Source organism: Furipterus horrens, unplaced genomic scaffold, assembly GCF_987537825.1.
Source record: "Furipterus horrens unplaced genomic scaffold, mFurHor1.1.pri manual_scaffold_15, whole genome shotgun sequence".
Lineage (NCBI taxonomy): Eukaryota > Metazoa > Chordata > Mammalia > Chiroptera > Furipteridae > Furipterus > Furipterus horrens.
The window spans coordinates 10,599,839-10,627,495 of NW_028327185.1; the positions used below are offsets into that span (position 1 = coordinate 10,599,839).

Genomic DNA, 27,657 nt, shown 5'->3' on the forward strand with positions numbered 1-27,657 from the left:
CCCTCCCTTCTGAAAACGAGAATCTCTAGACTAGCCAATCACTTCTATGCACGAGGCAATTAATGAACCTATATTTGTTTTCAGTAAAGAAAACAAAGGCGCACCTCTTCCCATCAATAAAGACATAATACAATTAAAGCTAGAAAAAATTTAGGCACGGGCATATGCATTTCCCACTCCCTCTAGTAAGTACTGTAATTCCAAACCAGAACCGTGTTGGGATTGTGCCCAAATAGTAACAAATTAAGAATGGACCATCTCTGGCAGTGATTTCCACATTAGTGCAATGTTATTCTTCATACACTGAACTGTATGTAAATGATTTTGTCTATTTTTATTCAGTAGATGGCAATTTGAGTTTACAAAATCCCTAACTATATGCTTGTATAGAAAACAGTTTCCATTTGAGATGCTCTCTAAAGCCAAATCAAGACAAAGATGAGTTAATCTGCTCTGCGCCTGGTGGGATAAATACCAAAGGAAGGGGAAGACTGCGAGCGCTTGGAGACTTGCTCAGAGGGATGCTCGAGCTGTTCTGCACATACTGAGGCTTCAATCGGCAATCGGGTTTGGATATTCTATTTTAAGATTACCTCAGAAAATAACTCTCTGTAACATGACTGAACTAAATAGTTGTAACCCAAAACAAACAAAAATAAGCAATCTGGGTCATTCACAACCACATTAAGTTGAGACAATTTTTTTTCCTATTACAATCCATGAGGTCTCAAGTTTTTAAGTTTTAAAAATGGTGATCTTCAAAGTCAGCTGCACCTCATGTAGACTGTAACTAAGGTTTTCAAACGAGAGGGCTCTGTCCCTGTGGGCTCCCCTAAAACACAGCGAGCAGGGTGCAACAGGCTCACCATCAACCAGTGGGGGTAACCTTGGGGTATTTATTCTGGAGACTTTAGATGTAACACGTAACTCATCTGACTTCAGTATCCACTAGTGACTCTGCTGGTCAGCACCCAAGGGCTAGATGGGTATAAGGAATCCCTTTAACCCCAAAGTATGAATGCTCACGTCTCCAGGAAAGCCCGACTCCCAACTAGAGTTCACAACCCATCAGACCACAACCAGCTGGGTCAACACCGACTGCAATGCTCCACAAAAGTCAAAAGAAACTTCCAAATTAAATGCCATCTTCTGCCCAACCCGAGACTCCAGACTCTGTAGTAACATCTTTATCTAGTATAATAGACTCTGTAGTAGACGGACTTGGACCTCCACAAAGAGTAGGAGTTGTCAAACTTGAGGAGGTAGACTCCTCTCCCTGGGTACTGGTGGCTGCCGGCATACACTTCTTCGTGACAGTCCCGCCGGTACACAGGCACGATCTCGTCCAGCAGAGGCTTGCTGGCGTTCTTTTTGGCTTTCTCTTCACTGCTGACGTTTTCTGGAAGAAAGAACGGAGATGAGTCATGAACAGGTCCGGGAAAGCCACACGGCGTCAAGCACTGAAACTACCCTTTCTTTCAGAGCCTTCTCATTAGAAATTCACTCGCTCTATCTCTACGGCTTCTGTGCATCCGAGTGTGTATATGTTAGACGGCTGGCCCATTCCCTCCCACACCTGAGCCGCTGCACTGTACCCAGCACGGCCCGGGCCCTGGGAGCCCAGGGTGAACATGGGGTGGCAGACGCAGCCGCGGTCTCTCTCCCCGTTCTCCGATCATTGCTCCTAGTTCCGAGCCCCACTTTCCTCCTCCACATCCATCTGACTCACAATTCCTCCCGAAAGGAAGAAGCTCGCTCGTCTGAGTAAGACCACAGAAACCCTCCGCCACCTCCTCAACACTCTGGAAGTCCTCTCTGTTTTAGGATGGAAGGGAACCCACAAGGCCTATTACTTTCTACATCATCTTAAGTATAAGGAGTGAAGTGAGAAAACCACAAGAGAGATGAGACTCCAGAAATGCAACTATTTTCACTAGGCCTGTGTAACCCAGGGATGATCCCAGTGATAAAAAGTATGAGCTCTGATTCCAGTTTGCCCAGTTAACAGTTTTCTGAACTCTAATGATATAAGATTAATAAAAAAAAAACACCTATAGAAACCTACAGCAATGAGAAAACATTAAATATAAACAGCTTCAAGGAAAATAGGTCAAGGGAATATTCAACATAGAAGATAAAGACTTTTAAGTTTTTCCAACACGGCAGAGTGAATGTGGTTATTGAGTTAACTGTGTGATGCTTGTCACTGGCTAGTACCAGGGATTCAAACATGGGAAGTCTGACCAACTCTCAGAGTCTAGAGGAGCTTAAGGTGATACGACAATGAACTATTTATAACGTGGCATCCTGGGTGGGACCCTGGAACATCAGGTAAAAACTAAGGAAGTGTGAATGTGTATGTCCTTTATAAGTAACGATGTATCATACTGGTTCATTAGTTATGATATATGTACCACAGTACAATATAAGATATTAACAACAGGAAAACTGGCTGCAGGGATGGGAAGGATGAGGGGTAATATGGGAACTCCATGTATTATCTTTGCAACTTTTCCTAGAAGTCTAAAACTTTTCTAAAATATAGAGTTTAAAAAAGTAAATGATACTTATAAACAGGCCCAAATCAGATCTGCTTGATCACAGCAACACTTAAAATTAAATGTCTTTCATTTACAAATGAGAACTACACTACTGCCTATAAGAGTATCCATGAACTGATTATTGCTCCATTAATTCAGGATCTAATTTTTGTTCCAAATCTATAAAACTGAAGTTACTAGGACAGATGAACAATGCTTCTTTCCTCAATTTAAGCAAAGACTCAGAACCTGGAAACAAGGAAGAGAAGTGGAGAGTTACAGGAGGAGGACGGACTACCATCCACCCACACGTCCTCAGACTCCTCTGTCCTCCAAGGCCTCATGGAGAAAAACCACAGCAAACACAACAACAGCAAACCAGACTCCTCTTCATCTACCTGAGCTAAAAGGGCCCCGAAACTCGGTGCAGACGAGACCTGGTGGCCCCGACAGGGAGGCACATGCCTGTTGTGCACCAACGCAGATGTGAGCTGCATCTTCCAACGAGAGGAAGTTGTGCTCCCTCCCAGCAAACAACTCTGGGAGCAATAAATGAGCACTGTGCTTACTGTGAAAGCGGAGGTTTTAATGCATTAGTTTTAGCTGCACTTAAGGTTCAGAACGGTACAAGGACAGGTGAGCCATCTTTCATTTGAGGGGTATTATGGGTTCAGGTTGCCAGGTGCTCCCCTCTAGACAGGTTCAGGACCCCAGCCACTTCTCCCCGTGCTCCTCCTGACAGCAATAACCCCAAAATGGTTAACAGCCGAGGGCGCAGGCAAGGAAGGAATTTCCTTTTATAAGCTCTCCAGCAGGCAAGCCAGGAGAAATATATTACCTACTTCCGAAGAGAGAATTCTTCTATGTTATCCACAAGGCTCTTTATGAGCACAATATTTGCACACACACACCCTCTCCTTTCCAGACACTAGTAAACAGTCTGATTTTAATGAGTCCCTGGGATGCACCGGAAAGGCCAGTTCAGGGCTGAGTCCCGGTCCCGATGTTGTGGAGGGTACCTGCTCTGCTGGGGTCCCTCTCTCAACTGTTTTTGTTTTTTCTCTTATATTTTTTTCTTTCTGGTTCAGTCAGTAGTATGCACAGACAATGCTTCACCTGGCTGGTGGTACTCTATAAATAAAGACCACTGAGCCCTGGCTGCTGTGGCTCAGTGGATTGAGCATCGGCCTGCGAGCCAAGTGTCGCTGGTTCGATTCCCAGTCAGGGCACATGACTAGGCTGCACGTCAGGTCCCCAGTTGGGGGTACGAGTGAGAGGCAACCACACAGTGATGTTTCTCTCCCTCTCATTCTCCTTTCCCCGCTCTAAAAATAAACAAACAAACAAATAAATAATTTTTTTAAAAAAAGACTACTGAGAGCAAAACGCCATGTAAGACAAAGCGGCTCCTAAATGACAGTGGCCTGTGTGTGCCCCCGCAGGGCCCCAGGCCGCGGCACGGTGTGGTAATATGACTGCCGTGTATCTCAAAAGCTGACCGAGTGTCTGGCCTCCCTCTTTAGGAACAAGCAGTCTGTTCACAAGTTGCCTAAAAGTGAGCTCCCAGAACCGGGACGGTGCCTGTCCCTTCTCACAGGCAGGCAGGCCGTCCTTCCACATCACTCTCAATCAGGGCAACAGAAGTTTACGTGCTCACTAGGCGCAGTGGCTACCAGTCCTGAGTTAGACCATCTTCTCAATTAATAAACTATACATTTTATAACCTACTTCCTAGGCCAAGATAGTTTAGACTCTCCTTGGAAATAACTATCTACTTAGAGAAAATAAAAAGTTACAGTTTAGTAAAACAGGGAAGAGCAAGTGAAAAAATAATTTTTTTCGGTAGGATGCTCTGGTGAGTTTCTGTATTTACACTACAAAATTTTAAGGAGAGCAATGGGGAAAAATGGGACAACTATAATAGAACAACAATAAATTAATTAAAAGAAAAAGAATTTAGAATGCCCTAAAAAGCTAACATCAGAAATGAAATTAAATAAATTCCAAAGATGGCAGAATTTCTCACTTCCTCCTTTAAAATTTTCAAAACCACCTTGTACATTTCGCTTTTCACACACACAGGGCTGGAAGTAAAATGGTACCAGGAAAGCAGAATAAGTGGTTCAACAGACCTTGGCATTCAAAAGCTTCATGTTCAGGCGCCAACGCCCTACAGGCCCCTCTCCCAACCTTCCCGGCCCAGGTCCCACTAACGAAGGTCGTGGCCCCGGCCTGTGAGGCGTTAATAGGATACACGAGGCTGGCTGCCCTCTGACCCGCCACCATTTTTGCCGACGCACAGCCCAGCAGCTACTGAACACGGACCAAGGGCTCTACCTTCTTCCTCCTCCTCGTCATCGCTGGACTCACTGACGTGCACGCTGACAGCAGTGTTCGGAGAGTCTGTCCATTCAAAATATACCCCAAACCCAATGTCATAACTGTCTGTAGCAAACTCCCAGAAGAGATACGATCCTTCTTCGTGGGTGGGCACGCGCACAGTGACCACCTCTCCGCGGCCCACCGTGATCACGGAGTCCGCATCCTGCCGAATCTTCTCTTTAAAGTCTTTGATCTGGGGTCGCGTCCACATGGATGGAGCTGCTATGACTGGAACAGAGTCTAAAGACAACAGGAATTACAAAAGCTACAGAGGATGAGCCTTCAGCTGGGGCAGCAGCATCAGCACAGAAACGCCCGCCCAGCTGAGCTTGGGTATCAAGTGCAACATGGTCTTCCCTAGATCACAGATGCAGAGGAACACAAGAGCCCCCCAGGGAAGTGCCCACCCCACCCCACCCCCACCACGAGTTACCATGCTGAACAATGTCACAGGTGTTCAGAGGTCATCATACCACTTCAAGCAAGACAAGCAACCCGTAATCGTACAAGTGTTTTTTTCCAGTACTCTAATTACATGTGCGGATCTAAGAACGGCCCTGGAAACTTCCTAACTGGGTCTTTATCAGGTTTTATCCTATCTGTAATAAAGCGGCAAGATCGCGACTTACAAATAAGAGCACTTTAGGATGTAGACAAAGAAAGCTGGGCTCTGACTTCGGTCTCTGTTGAAAGGAAGTCTTGACCTCTCAGTACCCCAAAGTCCTAGGAGCTATTCTAAAGGAACTCAAAGAAACAGAAGAATTCGGATGGTGTGAAATTGCTAGGGACTCAGTAAAAAGGAGTAAAGTATACTGTAATACATGACAGCCAGCCTCCAAGGTGGTTCCCAGGAATCCTCGCCTCCGATGTTCATGTATTTGAGAAGTCACCACCCCAAATGTATTAGGGTTGGTACGTGTGAGCAGCAGAATGCAGCAGCAGTCCCGATGCACTACTTCCAAAGTTAGGGCACAAGAGACACTGGCACTTCAGCTTTGTTCCCCTTCGATGACATGCTTGGAGGGAGGCCAGCCACTGTGCTGAGGACACTCAAGCAGTTCTAAGGAGAGGCTTCACCGGGCAAGGAGCTGAGACCTCCTGCCAACAAACAACCCCAACCTGCTCGCCAGGTGAGGGGACCCTTTGGGAAGCAGAGCCTCTAGTCCCAGTCAAGCCTTCAGAGGACTACAGTCCCAGCCAACAGCTAAGCTGTTCCTGAATTCTGAGCCACAGAAACTTCAGGAGATAAAAAAAAGCTCACTATTATTTTAAGCTGCTAAATTTGGGTGTACAGTGATCCCTCACTTATCACGGGTATTACATTCTAGACCCCTCCGCGACAGGTGAAAACCTGAGAAGTAGGAACCTTACATTTATTTTAGTATTTACTGTACAGTACCGCAAAACCCCGCGATACAGTGAAAAACCCACGATAATTAAATATGATATTTTTAAGACCCCTGCGATACACTGAGGCCGCAATAAGTGAACTGCGATATAGAGAGGGACTACTGTGCTCTGTCACACAGCAACAGGTAAGCGGTATATACAATAAGACAAGCCAAAGTGTCCAAAGGACACCTGATTTGCTCTCCTGCGCTATTCTAAAGGGTCAGCAGAAGCATCAGATTCAGACTAAAACGAGTGAAAATGCAGTTAACTCTCACAAGTGTTTAACTGCTCTTGGATGTTAGTTACCGTGACCTCCTGACTTGTGCCTTCACGAGGTTTGAGTTACAACGTCATACCTTTTGGTCCATTCTCCAGGGCCTCTTCTGCAGCTTCTGGTTCAGGCTCTTTTTCCGAGCTGTCAGTGTGGGTTTTGGCCTGTCCGTTGACTGACATCATATCACTTGGTGCAGCTGCATTTACTTTTGACGACGTAGGCAAAGAAGCCCCAGCTACTGCTACTTCCTGTTGTTTCTGTAAGGCTGCCTACAAGGCAAGAAAAAGAGAGGATATGCTGACCAGGAAGGCTAACCAATGAGACATCTGCCTGGAATGCATTCTGGCCCATATTTTTACCCTAACAAAGCATTCTGCTCAGAAATTAATAATACACTTTATTAGCTTTTATCCTGTCTATAATGAATATCAGATAATAGAACTACCAGCTAAAAGCGATAAAAAATCAGTATGGATGAAAAACTGTAACTGAGAATCATGTTTTTGTCACCTGAGGATCACTAGAAAAACTAACAAGGAAAAATTAAGTAAGCAGAAATAATCAACCCAAAATAAAATTAAGAGCAAAAATTGAACCCAGTAACATTTGTTCCTAATAGTGACAGAAGAAAATCTTCTTGATAAAATTCATATATATAAAATTTGAATCAAGAAAATGAAACTTAGCAAAAATAAATGGTCACAGAAGAAAATTCACAAAGGCAAAAGCTGTAATTGGTAAAATCTGATATTGGCCCCTAAATTAACCAATAAATCAAATATGGACAATTATTCTAATATGGACAAAAGTAATTAATAAATTAAATCTTCACTGTAAACTACATACAGAAAAATTCTTACCACAACTAAATTGAAAACTGTTAACGTAAAATATATTGACATAAGACTTACTTAAAAATTCATCACTGTTTACATAATTATAATTATGATTAAAATATGTATATTCATAAATGAAATAAAAATGGGATAGTAAAAACATCTTAAACCCAAAGGACAATTATTTTGGGATATTCCTCTCATATCACAATGATAATAGATATAAATATTACTAGAAACACTGAAGTAACACTAACACCTTAAGTAACTTTGGGGGCAACTTTACACTGAATTACAACATTCATAGAGAAAAGTATACAAATCATAAATGTACAGCTTGATCATTTTTCATAAGTCAAACTTACCCATGTAACCAACACCCAGATCAAGACATCATCCGCCTTCCAGAACTGTCCCTGGTATTCCTTTCCACACGCCACCCCCGCCAAGGGAAACAGTTACTCTGACTTATTATACTGGACACTTCTTCGCCTATCTTTGCACTTTATATGGATGGAATTGTACAATATATGCTCTTTTTTGTGTCTGGCTTCTTTCACTCAACATTATTTTTGTGAAGTTTCATCTACAGGGTTTACAAATAATTGCATTGTTTGTTTACATTGCTACAGAATATTCCATTGTGAAAATACAAAATTCATTTATTTACCCATTCTACTGCTGATATGCAGCTGGGCATTCAAGTAACTTTAAATATAATATGGATAATGCCTTTATAATCTCATGGTTTAGGGATAATGACATATTTTGGCATATCTATATACACACTTGATTTAACTTACCATTTACAAAGCAATTACTTAAACAGCAACATCTCTCTCTGCTGCCAGTGCAGGCTAGTAACACACTAAAGATTTTAAAACACCGTTTTCCAAGGTCTAGATTCTCAATTTCCACGTAAGTTTCCTAGAAAGACTACCAGCTTCCAGAAAAAGTGCATACAACCCAAACAAGCCCGAACACAGAACATTCACTGCATGACAGGAGAGCAGAACAGCATCTGTGTGACAATGAACTGGTCCAGTCCGACGGTCCCTCCTCAATAGGCCTTGCCTGAAACTCTCTAGCAGGAACTCCTTTCCCTGGGAACCCCTGCCCATGAGTATGCAACAATTACATATAATACATATGTTGTAGTTATTTATATATGTCATCTCTCTTTTCTGCTTTGGAAAGTTTTTAAAAGCACAGAAAGGTATTAGGAACAATGTAACTAATATTTATGTAACTACATCCTCAAATTAACAAGATATTTACATTTTGTCATTTGGCTCACTATTTATATAAACATTAATACTTTACGGGGCTGAAGTCCCTTTTGTTCCTTCGCCAGTCCCTTTCCTTCTCTCTTCCCACAGACAACTGATCGATTTGATAAACCACGGTTGAGTGCTGCAATCTCAACTACGGCTCTCCACTTACGTCTCCAAGTTTCTTGGTTTTGCCCTCCTTTACTGACTTTATTCTCATTAAGTGACAGCGAGCAATAGATAGGAGTGAGTGGGAGCTATCTTATTTTAAAAAATCATAACGCCATCAAAACAGCAGAAAAAAGGGAGTGATATAACTTAGAAACAGGCCTTAGAGGACAGAAAAGAAATGCCTCAAAAACACCACTTCCTCCTGAATAAGCTCTGGGTTCACAGTCTTTTCCTCTTTCATGGATTACACAAACCCTGCAGTGCTTTTAAACTGCTCACTACTGTAAAAGACTCAGAGGAAAAGGTGTTTACATAAGAATATTAGTTTTAGGGAATTTAAAGAGCTTGGCAAAATGATACAGATTATTTCATCTAACAAGAAATGTTAAGCAACTATAACGTAACACTTTCCTTCAATCAGATTTTTTGACAGACGGTAAGTGCTTTATAAGCAAAAATCACTCAAGTAAGTAAAACTTCACTAGATTAAGTTTAAAGAGGCATTTTGTGCCTCTGCAAGACATACGAAAGATGGTAAAATCATTACCTTCCACACATACAAACCAGTCTCACAGAGTAGCTACTTCCTCATAGAGTCCTGTGAGGATAACAGGACGTGTGCCAGGATGTCATTCCCATTCTTACCAACTGGGAGAAAAGGCAGAAAAATCAGAGCAGTAACTTGTCTGAGATCAAACTAGATAATGGCAAAGGCAGGGCAGAATCCAAGTGCCATCCAATCCTGACTGCACGTTCTTTTCCTAAACTACCTACTCACACGTGGAAGCAAAGTAACTGTGGGTAGCGAGTTGAAGGAGGACCACCAACGGCTGTAGGGAAGTACTGTCTAGCTACTGTACTTAACGCAAAAGTGAGGATGGACCCAACCCAGAGCTGCGGAACCAGCTGATGGCTTTAAGGGCCGGGTCCTCCCACTGGAAGCTGTCCAGGCCTATGACAGCGCACTGCCCAAAGGACACCCTTGAACTCCTGCTAGCTACCCAAGTCCTCCTGGTGCCAGGAACACAGTCTACCTCAGACTCACTGGAGCAACACACTCAGTCCATACAACTCCCAAATACGCCTGGGACAACATGATAGCAGCCCCATCATCTGCTGCTTTAGGATCACAGTTTCCTTTGCCAGTGAGACACTGAAGTTACCCTCAATAAAGGTCACCTAAAAGCTACTTTATACCCGAGAGGCTAATGCAAAATTCATTAGCAACTGTTAAAAAGCCCTTGGGTTCTGGTGAAACTAAAAACCCTTGCTGGGGCTGAGTGCTGGGCTGTCACACCTGCTGCTGTGCGAGCTGGACCTGATACAGCTGCTGCATGTACTGCTGGTAGTGCTGCTCCTGCAGCTGGCGGATGAGGATCTGCTGCTGCTCGTAGTTCCCCGGGTACTGCTGGGCCGCGTACTGCTGGAACTGCACGGCCGTCTGCGAGTTTAGAGCTGCCATTATCTGCTGCCTGAAAGCAAACATACACACCAGTCTGACTACAGATTGGTCACGACAAAATAAAATGTCCTGGTTACTTATTTTTGTAACTTAAGACTCTTAAAAATGACTAAGCTAGTAATATATACCAATCAGCATGTGTGCCAGGCCCAGAAGAAAGACTTAAGAAAATAAATTTGGCCTCTAATGTTTACTTCGGGTTTCCAAGGAAAACTTGGGTTGGAGAGAGAAGAATGAACACACCATCATCTTGCTCATCGCCACCATCCCATTTGCTAACATTTATGTGCCCTTCCTGTGGACCAGGCAGTGTTCATGGCACTTCGCTGTTCGGACCCGCCGGTTCTCACAACCGTGGGAGGTAGGCTTTCCGAGGAGGAAAAGGAGGCGTCAGTGACTTGCCTGAGATTACCCTGCTAGCAGACAAGACGCCGGAGCCAGGACCAAAGACTAGGTAGACTGGCTCCAGACTACATACTCTAACCAGGACCCTGTAAGAGGACAGATTTCCATCTATGGTAGTCAGCTGCTGGCTGTGGCTTCTCTACCTCAATACATAAAAGCAGCAAAAGGCAGACGAATAGCTTAAAAATGTTACAGGCAGCCCTGGTAAGAATAAAGCCGGTGAAAATTTGAGGGTTCTTAGTATTTAATTTAAACCTACCTTAAAAAGGAACAATGAAAATAGTATCTGGGCGCACTTGGTTCAAAGATACTAATTTTTATAAACTATTACAATTCTCCTTTATTTTTTGTCACAGATGAACCACAGGCTTAAGTTATATGACCAATTTAACAAAGACCTCAAAGCCATCATTAATAGATAAATAACAAAGCGAAGTCTCACAAACCCCTGAACAGAACATGGCATTGGGCCCACCCCACAAGGGTAGCATTCAGTTTCTCTCCACAGCAGAGTGAGGCCCTGGGTGGGTCTGAAGCTTTTCTGAGGAACAACTCAGAAATGATGACAAGAAATCAACGGACTCCAATGTCCTCTGGTTTAATCCACATGCCCTGCCACGCCTAGGACTCCAGGCCTCCTTCCCAGTGTTTTATGGGTGTCAATCACTCCCTCCTTGTGCCCAGAGCCCCCTCTGGAAGCAGCAGTAGCTTCTGTGACAGCCACACCCACAGCCCTTACTAAGAAATGGCTTAAGCGCCCAAGTGCTCCCCCAGAGGACACCTGACACAGGTGAAGCCAACCGGTTCCCTGCCCCGGGATTTGAAATTGGGTCTCGGATTCCAACCAGTCCCTGACAGACGAATGAAAACAAACACACCTAAGTCCAGGCTGGACTAGCCTGTGTAGGCCAAAGCAGAGAGAGGCGATCTGCGGAGAACAGAGGACTAGAACAGAGGCGTAAGCTGAGAAGCAAAGACAAGAGATCACGCGGACTCACAGAGCGGGGGCACACGAGCAGCTCCGCGCCTGTTCTAGCCCCTGGGTTCTGGGAGCAAATCCGAAACCCTCCCAATGCAGCCACTGCTCTTTTTGCAACAAACGATGCTTAGGATGGGGCCCGCTCTGGCAACACGTCACTGGTGTAAACGGCGAGGAGCTCGTGCTGGGCTTCCTGCCCGGCACACAGATCAGAATTATTCGAAGGCACAAGCGGGAAGAAGTCAGGGCCGCGCAGCCACTTACTTCTGCTGCTCCAGCCGGAGCCTCTCCTCCTCCAGCCGCCGCCTCTCCTCGTCCTCCCGCCTGCGCCTCTCCTCCTCTTCTCTTCGGCGTTTCTCTTCCTCCTTCTGCAGACGTTCTCTTTCCTCCTCCTCACGCTGCCTTCGCTCCTCCTCCTCCTTCCTACAAAGTACAGCACAGAGAGAATGAACCCTGTACAAGGAATCCTGTTTAAAAACAACGGTAAGACCTTATTTTACAGTGAAAATTGACAGTCTTTTCAGAGAATTGCGTACACGTATCATATGGAGTGAACCGTCCAATATACATGATCACAGCAAGAATAATGGTGTCCATCAGTAAGATACTACTCAAATCGTAATGATGCACCCATGCCCTAAGGCGCCCCCCTAACATATGCTCAGGCACACGGGTTTTTCCTTCATACTTCTTACTGTAACTGAAATTCAAGTTGTGTGGGAAGGTCAGCGATACCTCCGCTGTACCCACGGAAGTGCCTGCTCCACGGGGCAGAGGGGGCCTACCACACACCACTGCATTCTCAAAGCCATCAACAGCTTTGGAGAGGAATGAGGACCCCACCCTGAAACGCCATGCAGTCATAAAGGAAGGCTAGAACTAATGGCTAATATGCAAAGACATCTAACATATTCATATAATAAAAAGCTGGTAAATACATAGAAAAAGGTCTACAAAGATACACTTTAAATCTGTCAATTATTACGTTATGGAGAGAAGAATGAGAGTAAAGGTAAGATGGTGGGAAGGAAGGTTTTCAGTATGAGCTTCGTATATGGAAATAATTTATATTGCATACATTTGTGTATCATTTCTGAAATTAAAAATAAGTTTAAAGCTTTTAATTTAAGAAAGAAAAGAACAGCTGGAAATCAGATGCAGCCCTTACCCAGCTCTCTCCCACCCTGACCCGTCTGCGGAGAAGAGATCTGGCCCCAGGAATGGATGTCACCTGCGGGTAAGAGCGGTGTGCAGCGCATGAAGGCTAGAGGCAGGACCAAAGAGCAGGTTTCTCAGGAGTCTCAGAAAAGACACTATTTCTTGGTCCTACCTTGAGCACTATCTGGGTTACCCCACTTTTCTTCCCAAGAACTCCTATTCAGTAATTAAGAACACACTGAACCCCAGCCCAGGCTCAAAATATAGGAATACCATGACCTCCTTTTAATGCTTCACAGCTGGTACACAGGCTACACTGCTCCACAAGCCGGCACTTGAGCTTTAGGAGAGAGGAAGTCTAGTCTATAAATGCTTTCAAAAAATTCTATATGAGCTTCATCTCATGAAAAAGGATATTTTTAAAAGGAAAAATGCAGTTTCATATGTTGAATAGTAACTTAAGTACTCAATTTATCATTAAAAAGGAACTTAAAAAGTATACTTCCAAAGATCTTAGAGCTATACCTCACTGGTCCCATATCACCACACAATGGACCGTAGCACATAATTTTCCAGTAAAAAAGCATCATTCCATTCTTATATAAATCAAAGCTTTTCCTTTGGGTAAAAACGAGCTTTGAAAATGTATTAAGCTACTTCCAAGCCTTTTAAACAGGAATAAATTATATCTAGTGCTCTGTCTTTTGATGACTCTGGAGCTGTGATGACAAACATAAAAACCATACGTGTCACAACACAGTGACAGAGAAGCTTACCCTATGTTACATGGCCCCTGGCTGCCACACTTTAACATTGCTATGTCTATTTTCTATGACTTCTGGCTGTTCTCTCACTATCAGGCTACTTTCTCTTCTCATCTATTATTTCCATCCAGGTTAGGGGGAGAAACCAGAGACCCAACTGTTTCTAAAGTAAGTGTCATATAATCGGAGGAAAAAATGGTTTTATAGCATCATTTTCATCATGTAGAAAATTTAAATAGTCAAAGTCACTGAGAAATAAAACCTCTAGATAAATAAGGTGCTAACTATAATTCTGCTGCGTTCACAATCATGACAGAGAATCCCATAAGTATAAGCAGTGCATTCAGCAGTTCCCCATCCCCCGGAAATAATGAATAAGCCATCTGGAAGCCAGAGCCAGTACGAAATGTCTATATAAGGCCTGACATGTAGCACAGCTGATAACCACAAGACAAAGTATGAATATTCTAGAAACTCAAGGGAGACAGCCGCAAAGGGTATGTCAGACCAGAAGGTAAGGAGGAGAGGATGGTGAGTTTACGAAAAATTTAGTGTAACGACACAAAAGCAATGCTGCCATGATAAATGGCACTTCTGCTTGGGCAGAGCTGGACGGAGGCAGCAAGCCCCCTCCCCAAACTCACAAACATCTGCTCCCATCAGGAAGCCTGAGCAGCTGCCATCACTGGGGACCCAGGGGAAGTCCGACGCCTGACCGAGAACACTCTGCAGACGAAGCATCAATATACCGGGCTGTACAAGGACAAAGTGGTTCGTGCCCTCAAACTTCACCTTTTCTTTTCTTGCTCTTCCTTCTCTATTTTGTGGGATGCAACATACGTGGAGAAGAGATGGCAGCACCTAGTCAGAAGCTTGACAAACTCTACCATGGCATCCTCTTTAGACATGTTTCCCAGGGCTGCCCATTCCCTCCTGTAAGAAAGAACAAGAGAAGTCACCTCCAATTCTTACCAGAATGAGGATTTGATTTAATCGAAACCTAAATACGAACAATTCTCAATCGTAAATAAAACGAAGGCTAATTCCAGTATAAACAAAAGGCTCAAAACTTCAAGTTTCAACAAGCATGTGGTGATTTGCCAAATTAAGTATGCTCGGTACAATCCAAACTTACTTCATAAACAACAATTTAACTGCACTGCCAATCATTTCTGTACTAGCAAAAGCATGTCTAAGTTCCGTTTTACTTGTATTCTAGCTTTAATTGAAAAAAATCGTCAATGTGTTCTTTTTGTCACAGCTCTCCATGTGTCCCAATAAGGGGATCAATTACTACATATTTTAAGTAGCTGCTTTTAATATTATTAGGAAAAATCAAATGAAGCTGTACTTGTCTTATGTTCATAATCAGATGAGTAAGCTTCTTCCTCAATATTTAGCCATAAACATCTCCAAGCCCAAAACAGATAAACACCTGAAGACTCCAGAAGCTGCAAGCAAAAATGTTTGTTTCAGTTCTAAGCTAATGAACCAGCTATTTACATGTTAACCAATTTATTTTGTACTGTTTTCGACACTATTCTCATTAAATTAATTATACAGCAAAACACTGTTACCTCCTGTCATTCCCCAATACATCAAAGAATCCAACCTCAGGACAAGTGTCTGGATTATATGGACCCATAAGAACCTGCTTATGCAGTGCCACAAGCTTCAGTTTTTCTTCATAAGTTGGATGAAATGCTTTGCCATCTTTTTCTGTAAGAAAAAAACACAAAGAAAATAATTAGCACTAGAAAATACATAATTTTCAGCACTGTATACAGAAGTTTTGCTATAAAGTATGTCACAAACTGCCTGTTATAGTTATAAACACTATTTTGCTGAGATTTTTTCCCAAATACTAAATTTTAATAAACTTTATGTTGATTAAAAAAAAATTAAGCCACGTACCAATATTTATATTAAAGCTACTACAGAGAAACTAATCTGTCAATGTATAGTCAAGCACACACATACAAGTGTATCATGACATCTTTTACACATATAAAAGCATGATCAACAATCATTTTTAAGTTTCTTTTTTTCCTCTTCACCTGAGGACATGCTTTTTGATTTTAGAGGCAGAGGTAAAAAAGCTGAGGTACATTTAGACAATGGAATACTATTCAGCCATAAAAAAGGAAATCTTATCTTTTACAACAGCATGGATGAACCTAGAGAGTGTTAAGTGAAATAAGCCAGAGAAAGGGAAATACCATGTTTTCACTTATATGTGTAATCTAATGGACAAAACAAAACAACATAAATAGAGTAAAATAAAATCTAAGAAGCAGCCCTGGCTGGTGTGGCTTCAGTGCATTGAGTGCTGGCCTGTGAACAGAAGGGTTGTTGGTTCGATTCCTAGACAGGGCACATGCCTGGTTTGTGGTCCAGGTTCCCAGTTAGGGGTGTGTGAGAGGCAACCAGTTAATGTATGTCTCACACATTGATGTTTTTCTCTCTTTCTTTCTTTCTTTCTTCCTCTCTTCCCATCTCTCTAAAAATAAATAAATAAAATATTTTTAAAAAATTGAAGAAGCAGTTCTCCACTCTCCCACTGTCTGGCAATCCCAAGCAGGCAGATGGCTACCCTGCCCCAACCTTAGCAGAGGTCTAGGTGCATACCAGAGAACATGAATCACAGGTGCTCCAGGTGGGAGCACACCAGCCTGGGAGGAAAAGGCAGGACTGAAAACAGAAATGAAACCAAAGGTTCCCCTAGTACATGGTAAATAACTTCCACTCATTCTCCCTCTTCCTTCCTCATTCCTGAACGTTGGCAATTAGGTTCATACATCCCAGGCAGAAGACAGGGTTATTTTCATGAAAAACTGGCCCAAAAGAAAAGACCTACACATACTGATTTGAAATGTACTGACGTTTGTTGGAGGGTTCTCTTATGAAACTAGGCCTCATCACCCTACAATACAGGCTTCTACTCAAGGTTACAGTCAGCTGTTCAGTACTTTATCCTTTAACATAAATGAATACCCAAGAATCATCAGACATATGAGAAAGCCTCTAAGATAGGGGAAAAAAGCCTAAGAGACATTTTAAAAATAAAACAAAAATCAAAATTTATATTTACTAATATCCTCAGAGACCGAAGGTAATGTGCCCAGAGAGTACAACAGGGTGCCAGAAAGACCACTCAGAGAACAAAAACTCTTGGAAATTAAAAATGTAAAAGCAGCCCTGGCCAGGCAACTCAGCTGGTTACAGCATCATCCTGACACACTAGGGTTGTAGGTTCAATCTCTGGTCAGGGCACATACAGGAAGCAACCAATGAGTGCATAATTAAAGTGGAACAACAAAACTGATGTGTGTGCACGCGCGTGTGCGTGTCTCCCCTTTCCTCTCTATCTAAAAATCAATAAAAATTAAAATTAAAAAAGTAAAAGCAAAAATTTAAAAAATCTCTAATAGGTTGAAAAAAAGATTTCAGGAAAAATTTCTCCTAGAAAAATACAGCAAAAAATTAAATAACAATGGAAGAGATAAGAGAATAAGAAGGTCAATATTAACAGCATCAGAGTAAAAACAGAGGAAAAAAGAGGAAATTATCAAAGTAATAAAGAAGAAAATTTCCTAGAAATTAAGGATACAGCCCTGGCGACTGTGGCTCAGTGAGCTGGGCACTGCCCCACAAGACGAAAGGTCGCTGGTTCAATTACCAGTGAGGGCACATGCCTGGGTTGCAGGTTTGGTCTCCAGTCGGGGCACATGCAAGAGGCAACTGACTGCCCTGGCTGGTGAAGCTCAGTGGACTGAGTGCCGGCCTGTGAACCAAAAGGTTGCCAGTTCTATTCCCAGTTCAGGGCACACGCCTGGGTTGCGGGTCAGGTCCCCAGCTGGGGGCATGTGGGAGACAACCGATTGATGCTTCTCTCACACATGGATGTTTCTCTCCCTCTCCTTCTTCCTTTCCCCTCTCTCTGAAAATAAATGATTAAGTCTTTAAAAGAAGAGGCAACCAACTAATTGATGTTTCTCTCTCACAACAAATGTTTCTTTCCCTCCCTCCCCCTGTCTCTGGAATCAATAAAAGAAAAAAATACAAAGAAAAAAAAAATTATGGATACAAGTTTACAGACCAAAAGGACTACCAAATATCCAGCACAATCACTGAAAAAAATTCTTAAAAAGGCAGTAATTGAGAAATTCCTTAACACTGGAGATAGAGATAATTCTAAGAACTTCTAAAAAGAAAAACAGGTCATATGCACAGGATCAAGAATGAGATCTAAAGACCTCTTAAGAGTATGAATGCTGAAGGCTAGAAAACATGTAATACCTTGAAATTCTGGGGGAAATTATTCCCAACCTAGATTTTCATACACAGTGAAATCAAATCAGGTGTGACAGTAAAAATAAACTAATTTTTGGAAAGGCAAGGTTTCAAAATTTCACCTTCCCTGTGCTCTTTTCTCAAGAAGCTACTAGCGGGCAAGCATTTCCAAAGTAAGGAAGTCAACAACAAGGGAGAGGGATGGAGGGACAGGGGACCCAGCAGCACTGGGGGGGGGCGGGGGGGACGGGGGGGGGGTGACACACCAGCTCCAGGGTGACAGCCGAGCAGCGGACTCAGAGGCAGAAAGCTAAGACTGGATCAAAATGTAAAGACAATGGGAGAGATGTCTTCTTAAAAGTTTACCTGAGGACAAACAAAACAGAATAATTGCTTCCAACCACATGAAAGACAGAGTTTGCATAAGAACCAAAATACTGTATAATCAAAGTTCTAATCTGTCTCAGCTATGAATATGAATGTAAACAATTGACACTGATTTAATCACAAATGTGGGATCATAAAATGAGGGAGCTTGGGAAGGGGCAGAGAAAAACATACACAGAGAAGTTAATTAAAAAAAAGTTAATGAAACAGTTACAATAATGAAAAGTTGTGACGGGGGAGAGTGACAGAGGTGGGGGGAAAAAAGAGATCAGGGAGGGCTATTTTAAATTCTAAAATTTAGAGTGCAACCTGACTTCTTAAATTGCTTTGGTTTCCATTTTGGTAAAAAGATCAAATGAGTAAATTCATAATACGCTCAATTTCAGTAATCAATTCATAAAACATCATGACATAAATGGTGGGCATAATAATTCCAACCCCTCAGAGATGTCTACATCCCAATCCCAAATCTGTGGAATGTTAGATTACATGAAAAAGGGGAGTGGAGGTTGCAGCGGACCTTATCCTGAACTACCCACACGGGCCGATGTTCTCACTAAATTCCTAAACTTTACAGTTCTAATAAAACAGCATAATTCCATAGCAGCTTTATAACTACAGTGACCAAGCCCAAAGGTCTGAAAGATTAAAATTAAGTCCCTTCCACCTAAAATTAATCATACACAAGGTTAGTCTCATACTTCAATTGCTGGAGTAAGTTTATGGAAAAATCATATTCTCCCCTTTTGTCCGGAGGTAAAGGTAGAGGAATATAACAAATTATTTCAATGTCCCGTCTAGCCTTTATTTGATGAAAGCCATAAAATACATGGTTGGAAAATATATTACAGACAGGTGGCTGAATTGCACAACCAAAGCTTCAGTAATTTGTTATTAGATATACAATATAAAAAAGATGTGAATTTTAATGACAATGACCTAAAATGTGAGGGAGGGAGAAATAAAAGTATAGATTTTCTGCATGCTGTGGAAGTTCTGAGCTTAAACTAGTAGAACTATAAAATATTTTATATTAGCCTCACGATAACCACACACAAAAAGAAATCCTTTAGTAGACACACAAAAGGAATCGAAACATATCCTCCTACTAATTGCTAACCAGTGCTTAGACACGTTCTAGAGATGGTAATCCCTGTCCCAGGGCACTCTATCCCACCATCAGAGCTGTGACGTTCACTTCTTCATTCTGAGCTCATCTCCCTCATTTCTAGCTACAGGATCTATTATTTCTAGTCCTCAGCATTAAATAAAACACATCTACCAGACCAGACCTCAAGAAAGCCACAAAACACTCGCATTTGCCCTGAGTTCTCTACTCCGTACAGAAGATGAGCACCCACAGCCTTTGCCCGCCTACCTCCTAAACCCCATTCACGGACGACAGGACCTGGACAAACTGCGCAGCCTGCCCGAGCCTCAGCGTTGTTACCAGTAAGATGGAGATACTACTAACTCCTCCTTGGGGCTCCTGTGAGGGCTGGAACTAAGAGGCGCCAAAGTCTTGGTCTAGTGCTTGCAGAGCAGACGCCGGCTAAACGGCAGCTCTCACGATAATGGGGGGGAGGGGGGGGGCCGAGTCCCCACACTGCACTAGTGCCTCTTTGAACGCGCTCCATTCTGCCCTCAACCCTAAAGGGTGCTGCTGCAAACTGAAAGCAGTACCCAGGGGCCATGTCATCTGCCACAGCAGCCTGGGATCAAACCTGTTTTCTCTCATGGCACTCATCACACTGTTGTCTCACAGAGACTCTATTTTGAATAGAATCCATCTTTCAGAAATATTAAAATTAAAACATCTCTCCCATACGGGGCTGAGAAAAAACATGATTGATAAATTCTTACACTACTTATAAGAAAGTATAATACAATGTAGTATTACCGAGTCAATGAACATAAAACACTGGGAACTGCCTTGTATGTACAAAATGCTTAAATAAAAGTTACCTTTTTACTCCCATTAAGTCAACACATTCCATAATAAATTTCAGCAATCTCTTCAGCCACAGAATACCAATTGCCAGGTACGCTGTTATGAGTTTATATACATAATTTCTTATAATTCTTACCACCCTCTGAGTAAAGGAAGGCACAGAGCTTAAATAACTGAGTGGTGGAACTAGGGAAAAGCACCCTAGGTTCTGTTGACTCCAGAGCCTCACTTCCTAAATACTGAGCCAGAGTAGCTCTCCTTTTAGTTACCTGATAAAGTCAATACGTCCTTCTGGTGTCGGTTACCAGAGTGTGCTTGTTCTGTGAGAACTCATCAAGCTATACACTTACGATTTGTGTATTTTCTGCATGTGTGGTAAATGAAGGGGAGGTCTCAGGCGAATGTTAAAATCATTTACATTAAACACACACACACACACACCCTTGAATACAGTCTTCAAAGGAAAATTTTAGTTTAGCTCAAATTTAATATAAACTAGCAAACTAAAAAATCAGATGTTTAAAAGCATTACTATTGTTGGTAGCTAAGATTTTCTTTCTTACAACTGTTTCTTAGGTCTAGACATCCTCCTGTCCTAGTATACACTATGTCTAAAGAGAAAGACAATAAGGAAAGAAGGGAAAAAATAAACTCAAAATTTAATAGATATTCGATGGCACCAATTAAACTTGATGCTACCTAAGACTGTCACTTAAGTCCAGGAAGCACACACTAATTACATACATTACCGAAGAATAGTTACAGCAGTACAGTATTTTAAAACATTAATGGGGCCATTTATGAAAGTTACTGTAAATGCTTATGTTTAAGGAAGACAAAAAGGAAATGGAGCCATTTCGGCACAACCGTATGCTTACTTCTTTGCTATCCGTAATATCACTGAGTGAAATCAACAGCAACGCTAGCAGAGCTGCATTAACAATTCCACATGCAACTTAGAAACTGACTCCAAGACTGAAGCTCCTCCAATATCAACCAGTTTCCTTTTATATACCACACCCTCAAAAGCACCCCCACCCAGATCTGCCTACTGCAAAGGCCTAGAAATAGTGGCCGATGCAGTAATGGGCACCCGACTCCTACCACCCAGGTTCCGGCTCTTCTAACGTAATTTCCCACTAACGGGGACCATGTCTCCTTGGAGAAACGGCTGACTCTGCCGATATGTTAAGATGCATCTGGGACGGCTCATCACAGCAGAGAGTGAGGGAGCCAAGGAAGACAAGAGTCACCATCAAAGAAACGCAGGAGCCGATCTAAAAAGGCTCCCACTGTCTATAAAGATTCTACAATTTGAGCATCAATAATAAGAGCTAAAAAAAAAAAAGCATGAGTTCATAATGACGTTTAAAACACTGTCACCTTTTGAGGCTGTTAGGGACACTCATTATTTTGGAAACTAATAAATAAAGGGAAAGAAGCATTGATCTTCCTACTTGAACTGTACCCCGAACCACATGGTATGAGAGGAAGCCTTACACTGAAGGAAACACAATTAGAATATCACCATCTTTCAATCACCAATGAAATTAGAACACATCCATTTTTAATTTACAAGAGTAGAAAACAATCATTAGGTTAGCTAAATGCAGGCCTCCCGAAAGGCCCACTAGTGTGTTAATAGGAATGGGATTCTGCATACAGGATCTCCGATGGGTACACTTACTTCACTCATCGGAGGGCCCCCCCCACACACACACACACAGACACAGCAATGCTATTTCAAACCTGAGAGCAACCGTATGTAGCAATTCAGAGGCAATGCTTCTCTCATGCTTTACTTTTCCAGGTATCTGAAGCAATTCTCAACAGTGATCTTGTGTAGAAAAACAAAATGACTCTTTCCGTTGGCCCTTAATGTTTTCAAGTAAATATATTAAAGAAGTTCCAAGGTGTGATAAGGCTACAGTGTAGGAACTCGAAAACCCCTTCCTCAGAACGTCCCCAGAGCCCAGGGTCCCTACCCTCTCCGGCTGGGGGCAGAGCTGTCTTTGGAAACACACAGACTGGGACCTGTGATGACTGAGAGGCCTGGGGCAGGCTCCCCACTCAGAAACCGGGTAGCACCCTCACTGAAGGGACTGTGGAGGACTCAACAGAACACTGTACATGCAGCTCTGAAAAAGCAGTACCGGCTTTTAGCGGACGTCTGCTTGGTGACTGGTGGCAGTTACTACTCTGGGATTTTAAATCAATGCGACCATCTACCAGCTTAAGGCGATGAGGTAACAACATGTTAGAGAAGGAAAAGGTCACCCCTAAGAACTCTAAAAACCAAATACAACCCCCCAAGTTAACTCCATCCAAAGAGGAAGACGCTTACAAGAAAGCCAACCAAGTCAGTACTCAACCCAGAGATGGGAAAAGCGACTTAATCCTGCTAAACTAGAACTGGGCAACGCTGGTCCTCAGTAAGTGCTGACGACAAGGCTGCTCCCAGCGGCAGGAGACCCGTCTGCGGGTCCGCCAGCTTACTCTGCACCTGTCCATTGCTCCCTGTGGGCCTGCCCTGGGCATGGCTCCTGGCCTCCCCCCACCTATGCCACTTGCTTCCCGGATCCTCCACCGGGTACTGCAGTTGACAATGGGTCTTGAACTCCTCCTTTGGCCTCTCAATTCCTTAACAGCACAAGGGAATGTACCATTCATTTACAGCAGTAACCTAATATGAAACTTGATGCATAATACTCAACTATGTCTGAAATTTTGATGGTGAAATGCTAACTAAAATTTACTTGTATTTTCATCTGTCATTTTATTTCTACCTTCGTAAGATTAAAGGGTGGGTAGCTGAAATAATGGGTTCAGTCACTGGCCTATGACCACTGTGACAGGAATGGAATGAGGAATAGGGTTCCTGATTCCCCATCCAAGTTATTTTCAATGGAAAAAGACATTCATGCTTTCAAGATTCATATTTATCCCACAGTGGAAGATAAAGTGTAATGTTATTTCTAATTCTTGTGAAACCCTCGTACGAAACTACAAAATAGTGACATATTAGAAGTCTATACAAGACTGATAAAAATGCCAAATATTACACTGGAAAAATTCACACATTAAAACAAAGTCGGCAACACGTTACTCACCCCACTTCCCATAATTTTTCTGACTGCTTTTAGGTCCCTCCTTCCCACCTCCCCCAATTAGGCAGCTCCTCTACTAACAGCCTCTTCACTGCTAACTATGTGATGACCCCTGCAGAAAGGCAGCTTTTGATTGCCGCACCGCTATTTCTCCTTTTAAGGACTCGGATATTGCTTGGAAAGTCTAACTTAGAAAGTGAGTGAACCATACTTATCAATGTAGCTTTTTCCTCTACGGTGACTGATAACCAGACCCTCAAATTATAGGTCCCCCGAGGAGTCCTACCACTCAGCAAAATATTAGGTTTAGACCACTAAATCTTAAATATGAAGCATCAAATTTCACTTAATCCAGCTCCACATATATTAATGGGTAGAAAAAGAGTCTGGAAGAGAAAAGTTAATTGTCTAGGTGTTTACACAGTAAATGGAATCCAGGGCTTCCTAACTCCAAAGCAATGCTAAGTTTACTGCACATTATAGTGTTTTAATCTTTCAAAGAACATATCACTTCTATTTTCAAATAAGACAGGCTCACAAAATGAAATTACCCATTTTTTTTGTTGTTGTTGTTAGTCATGTGGCAAAAGCTAGGATTAGAAGTTGGTTCTTTCCTATTCTTACATACTTCTACTATAATACACTTTTTAACCTTACTGAATCTGGAAATATAAGTTCTAAGAATTAAAATTTAAGGTAAAATAAGAACGGTACAGAGGCCACCAGAATGTTATGTAAGTTATAATATGGCATCACTAAACATTAAATTCAAGGGTCAAGTGACCCCAAACCCATTAGCCACTTCCACTTCCCCAAGCTAGGTAGGGCACGCAGGGCAGGGCTCATTGTGCAATGAGGATGAATATTTCAAGGGTAAGCTTTTAACACGCAGTCAATGAATGAGGAACAATCAACTGTTCTAGAAAAGCAAACTTCTTTACACAAGTGCAATGAATGTGGAATGATCAACTGTTCTGGAAAAGTTATGAAACAGAGACTTATTAGTTTGCACAGTTGAAAGTATTTTGAGAAAAAGCCAGTAACTTTTGCAAGCATCACTACACTGAACTCAACTTCAGCTCGTGAAATACGTACCCCAAAAGGTACTTCCTCTGGTTCAAGTGTCATAAATATGCTGTTCTGGAATCTACAGGGAACCTAGCAACCACTTTTAAAGTTGCATTTGCTGATGTCTCTCCTTGCCCACCCGGCCCACGAGATCTAAATTATCTCTGAATATCAAACTAACGGCCCCTCATCAGACTTTCCCACCAACACGATCATGCGACCGGTATCACCAGCATTTGACTAAGTGAATCACCCAATTAAACCACACACCACAATCTTGCTCTAAGGCAAGAGGCACTTTTCAATGAATTCTGCGAGAAGCACAGAGGACACTTTTAAACCTTACTCCGAGAATTCACTCTTGGCACATTCCTTACAAGATCAAATTGTAACCTTCTAGAAGTTACTAGGACATAGTAGGTATCCCTTCTCTTTCGAGTTTGACAAGCCAGCGGGGATGTGCTAGCTTAATACTTCCTCCTCTCTGCACGTCAATACTGCCAAGTGATCAAATCCTATCCGGGTGCATGGGTCCCCAGACTGAAACGGGTACGCAGGAACCTATGGAAAGGCTTCCACCGCTAGCGGAAAAGGATAAAAATCGGTGGGGCATGATGTGCCAAGCTACAGGAAACAGAAAAAGGAATGCAACGCTTTAAAAAAAAAATTCCAGAATGGGATCCTCTGGGAGAGAGAAGGCTCATGCTTCTATCTCGTCTCCCGGAAACCCTAGAAGCTAAATCAGGTAAAATGCCCCGGTAACCTCGGGGAGGCAGGACGACTAAACCAAGGGCCCAGACCCCTCAAGGGTGTGACCCAGACCGAGTGGCCAAGCTGGTAGTGACAAACTTCAGGTACGCCCAAGGACACAGCCCTGCTCCGGTGGCCGCGGCCCAGTACGGTGAGGCTAAGACTGGTCTAGTCCTCCCGGGGGCCACAGCCCGGGCCGGGTTCCCGCGGCCGGGCAGGGGCAGCGGGGCGGGGCGGTCAGCCTCACCTTTGAAGAAGCGCAGCGCCAGGCCGTACAGCTCCTCCAGGCCGAAGCCCCAGCGCTGTTCCAGCCACCGCGCCTCCTCCGCCGCGCCCCCCGCCGCCGCCTCCCCGGGTTCCGGCTGCTTCCCGGCGGCGCCTGGGCCCCGGCCGGCTCTGGGAGGTGAGGGCGGGGGCAGCGGCGGCGGCAGCAGCGGGGCGCCCTCTGCACCGGGCCGCTCCTCTGGGTCCGGGCTTAGCGTGAGGCCATCAACGGAGACCTCGAGTCGTTCTGCATTCAGCACCGCCGCCATCTCCGCCTGCTGCGCCTCCTCGGCGGGGACAGGCGGCGGCCACGTATCGACTTCCTGCTGACCTCTGACCTCCACTGACCGACACCGGAACTTCCGGTGCTGAGAAGGCTGCAGAGCCCCGCGAAATAGGCAGAATCGTGGTGCCCCGCCCCGTCGGCATCCCGTGTCTGGCCAGCCCCGCAGCCACGCGCCATGCGCACGCCCCCAGCTCAGGAGGGTCCCAGTCGCTGCGCCTGGGTACCCACTCTATCCCTTCCGGCCCTTGTGCCTCCGGGGGCAGATGCTACGCCCCGTTCGCCGCCCCCATCCCGGTTTACTGCAGGGCGGGGGCAGGCCAGCCCTGCGTGTTGTTTGTGCAGGGAGGGCGACGGTCAAGGCAAGCGCCCTACCCTCCAGGACGGGTTTGTTAGCAGAGCTCTTACCCAGCACAGTTATAATACGGTCTTCCCAGCAGCTCAGGACATCCAGGGCAAATAACTTTTTTTAAAACGAGGAAACTGAGGAAGCAGAGAAATTCAGTGGCTCCTCTGAGGTTGTAAACTGGCAGATCCTGGATTTGGGGGAAGTCAGGTTCATACAGTTAGGTGGTGGAGGCCTCATTGAGAAAAGATGCGGAGGGGGGGCGCAGCTGGTCAATGTTTCTTCTCATATCCATGTTTCTCTTCTCTTTCTCCCTCCCTTTCCCTCTCTAAAAATAAATAAAATCTTTTTTTAAATTACAAGCTGAAAGTTTGGAAAGTGAATATTTAGAATGAGAAAGAAGTCATAGATGACATTTGAAAGGTTAACAGAACCCACAAACATCACACAAATAGCCATAGTATCTTTATCAACTTCCTGAGACACTTCTCCAGGGCACCCAAAGTCCAGAAACATCATTATTTCACTTTACTTCTTTAAAGATTGAAAATACCCTTGACAACGTTATGCATGTTCACTTGTGTTTCAAGACTTAAGGGCACCATCTATGATCATTTCCCCCACATTTTTTGGTCGCACACTTTTGATTATCTTTTTCTATGACAGTTATTTTGTAATATTTTCTATAAAGAAAACAGACTTTTTTTTTAGCATGCTGCTGAAAAATTAGTTTTCTTGTTTTTAATTGTTTATAAGTTTCAGCTTCACAACTCATTAGAGCTTCAATGGCAGTTTTGTGTATGGCTTTTACTGGGTCTCCAGCGTTTATCTGGATAAGATTTGTCTGCTACGTTAAGAGGAGATCTGATCCAATAAAATGAACAAAATGTGACTTCACATACAGACAGACTCACTGTGTGGTTCAACTACAAGTGTGTGTCCCATAAACACAGGAATTCTAATATATTCCATTTACCATGATTCACATAAAAATAAGTGGTGAATTTATAATTGTATATATGACATTACAAGGTAGCTTACTGATGAGTGGAAATCTCCATTTTAGGTTAGGCTTTTTAGATTAGATATTGAGGAAACTGATCCTTCACTTTAATTTTTTACTTCTGATGGTTGGAAGGATTTTCTACGGACTGATTTTCCCTTTCTTTCAAATGCTCTTTCTCCTCTACTACCCATGTATTTCCTGTGCCAGAGCTCCTTTGCCCTCTGGCCCTGCATCTTTGTGACATGGTGCTGGCTGAATTGGCATAATGGGCAGTAGATGAATTCCAGAAAGCCAGTCCTACACCCATGGTGAGCAATCATTTAACAGTATGCAGAAATGACTGCAAACCACATAAATGCATGCCAGTAAACTCAAATTAAATGTATCTCTAATTCAATCATTGTCTCTTTGGCCAGATCCCAAAACAACCCACGGCCATTCCTATACCACCTAATGTTGGAGAAGGGCATAGGGGTGGAAGGAGTCTTAAATATCTTACTTTAGAAACTTTTACAGAAACATTTGACCAAGTGAGTATACTGCTTTATCTGGTGAATTAATAATCAGT

The 27,657-nt window shown here is 43.2% G+C and overlaps 1 protein-coding gene across 1 annotated transcript; it reads right to left on the minus strand.

Annotated features, from left to right (window-relative positions):
* Nucleotides 1-1,089: 1,089 nt before the first annotated feature.
* On the minus strand, nucleotides 1,090-25,777 carry ACBD3 (acyl-CoA binding domain containing 3). Its single transcript, XM_090263320.1, has 8 exons — nucleotides 25,438-25,777; nucleotides 15,212-15,353; nucleotides 14,427-14,567; nucleotides 11,977-12,135; nucleotides 10,164-10,338; nucleotides 6,671-6,857; nucleotides 4,878-5,162; nucleotides 1,090-1,399 (listed from the first exon to the last, which is right to left on the minus strand). Exons 1-8 carry the CDS (start codon nucleotides 25,721-25,723, stop codon nucleotides 1,188-1,190), a joined length of 1,587 nt encoding a protein of 528 aa, XP_090119446.1. The 5' UTR covers nucleotides 25,724-25,777; the 3' UTR covers nucleotides 1,090-1,187.
* Between the last annotated feature and the right edge of the window lie 1,880 nt (nucleotides 25,778-27,657).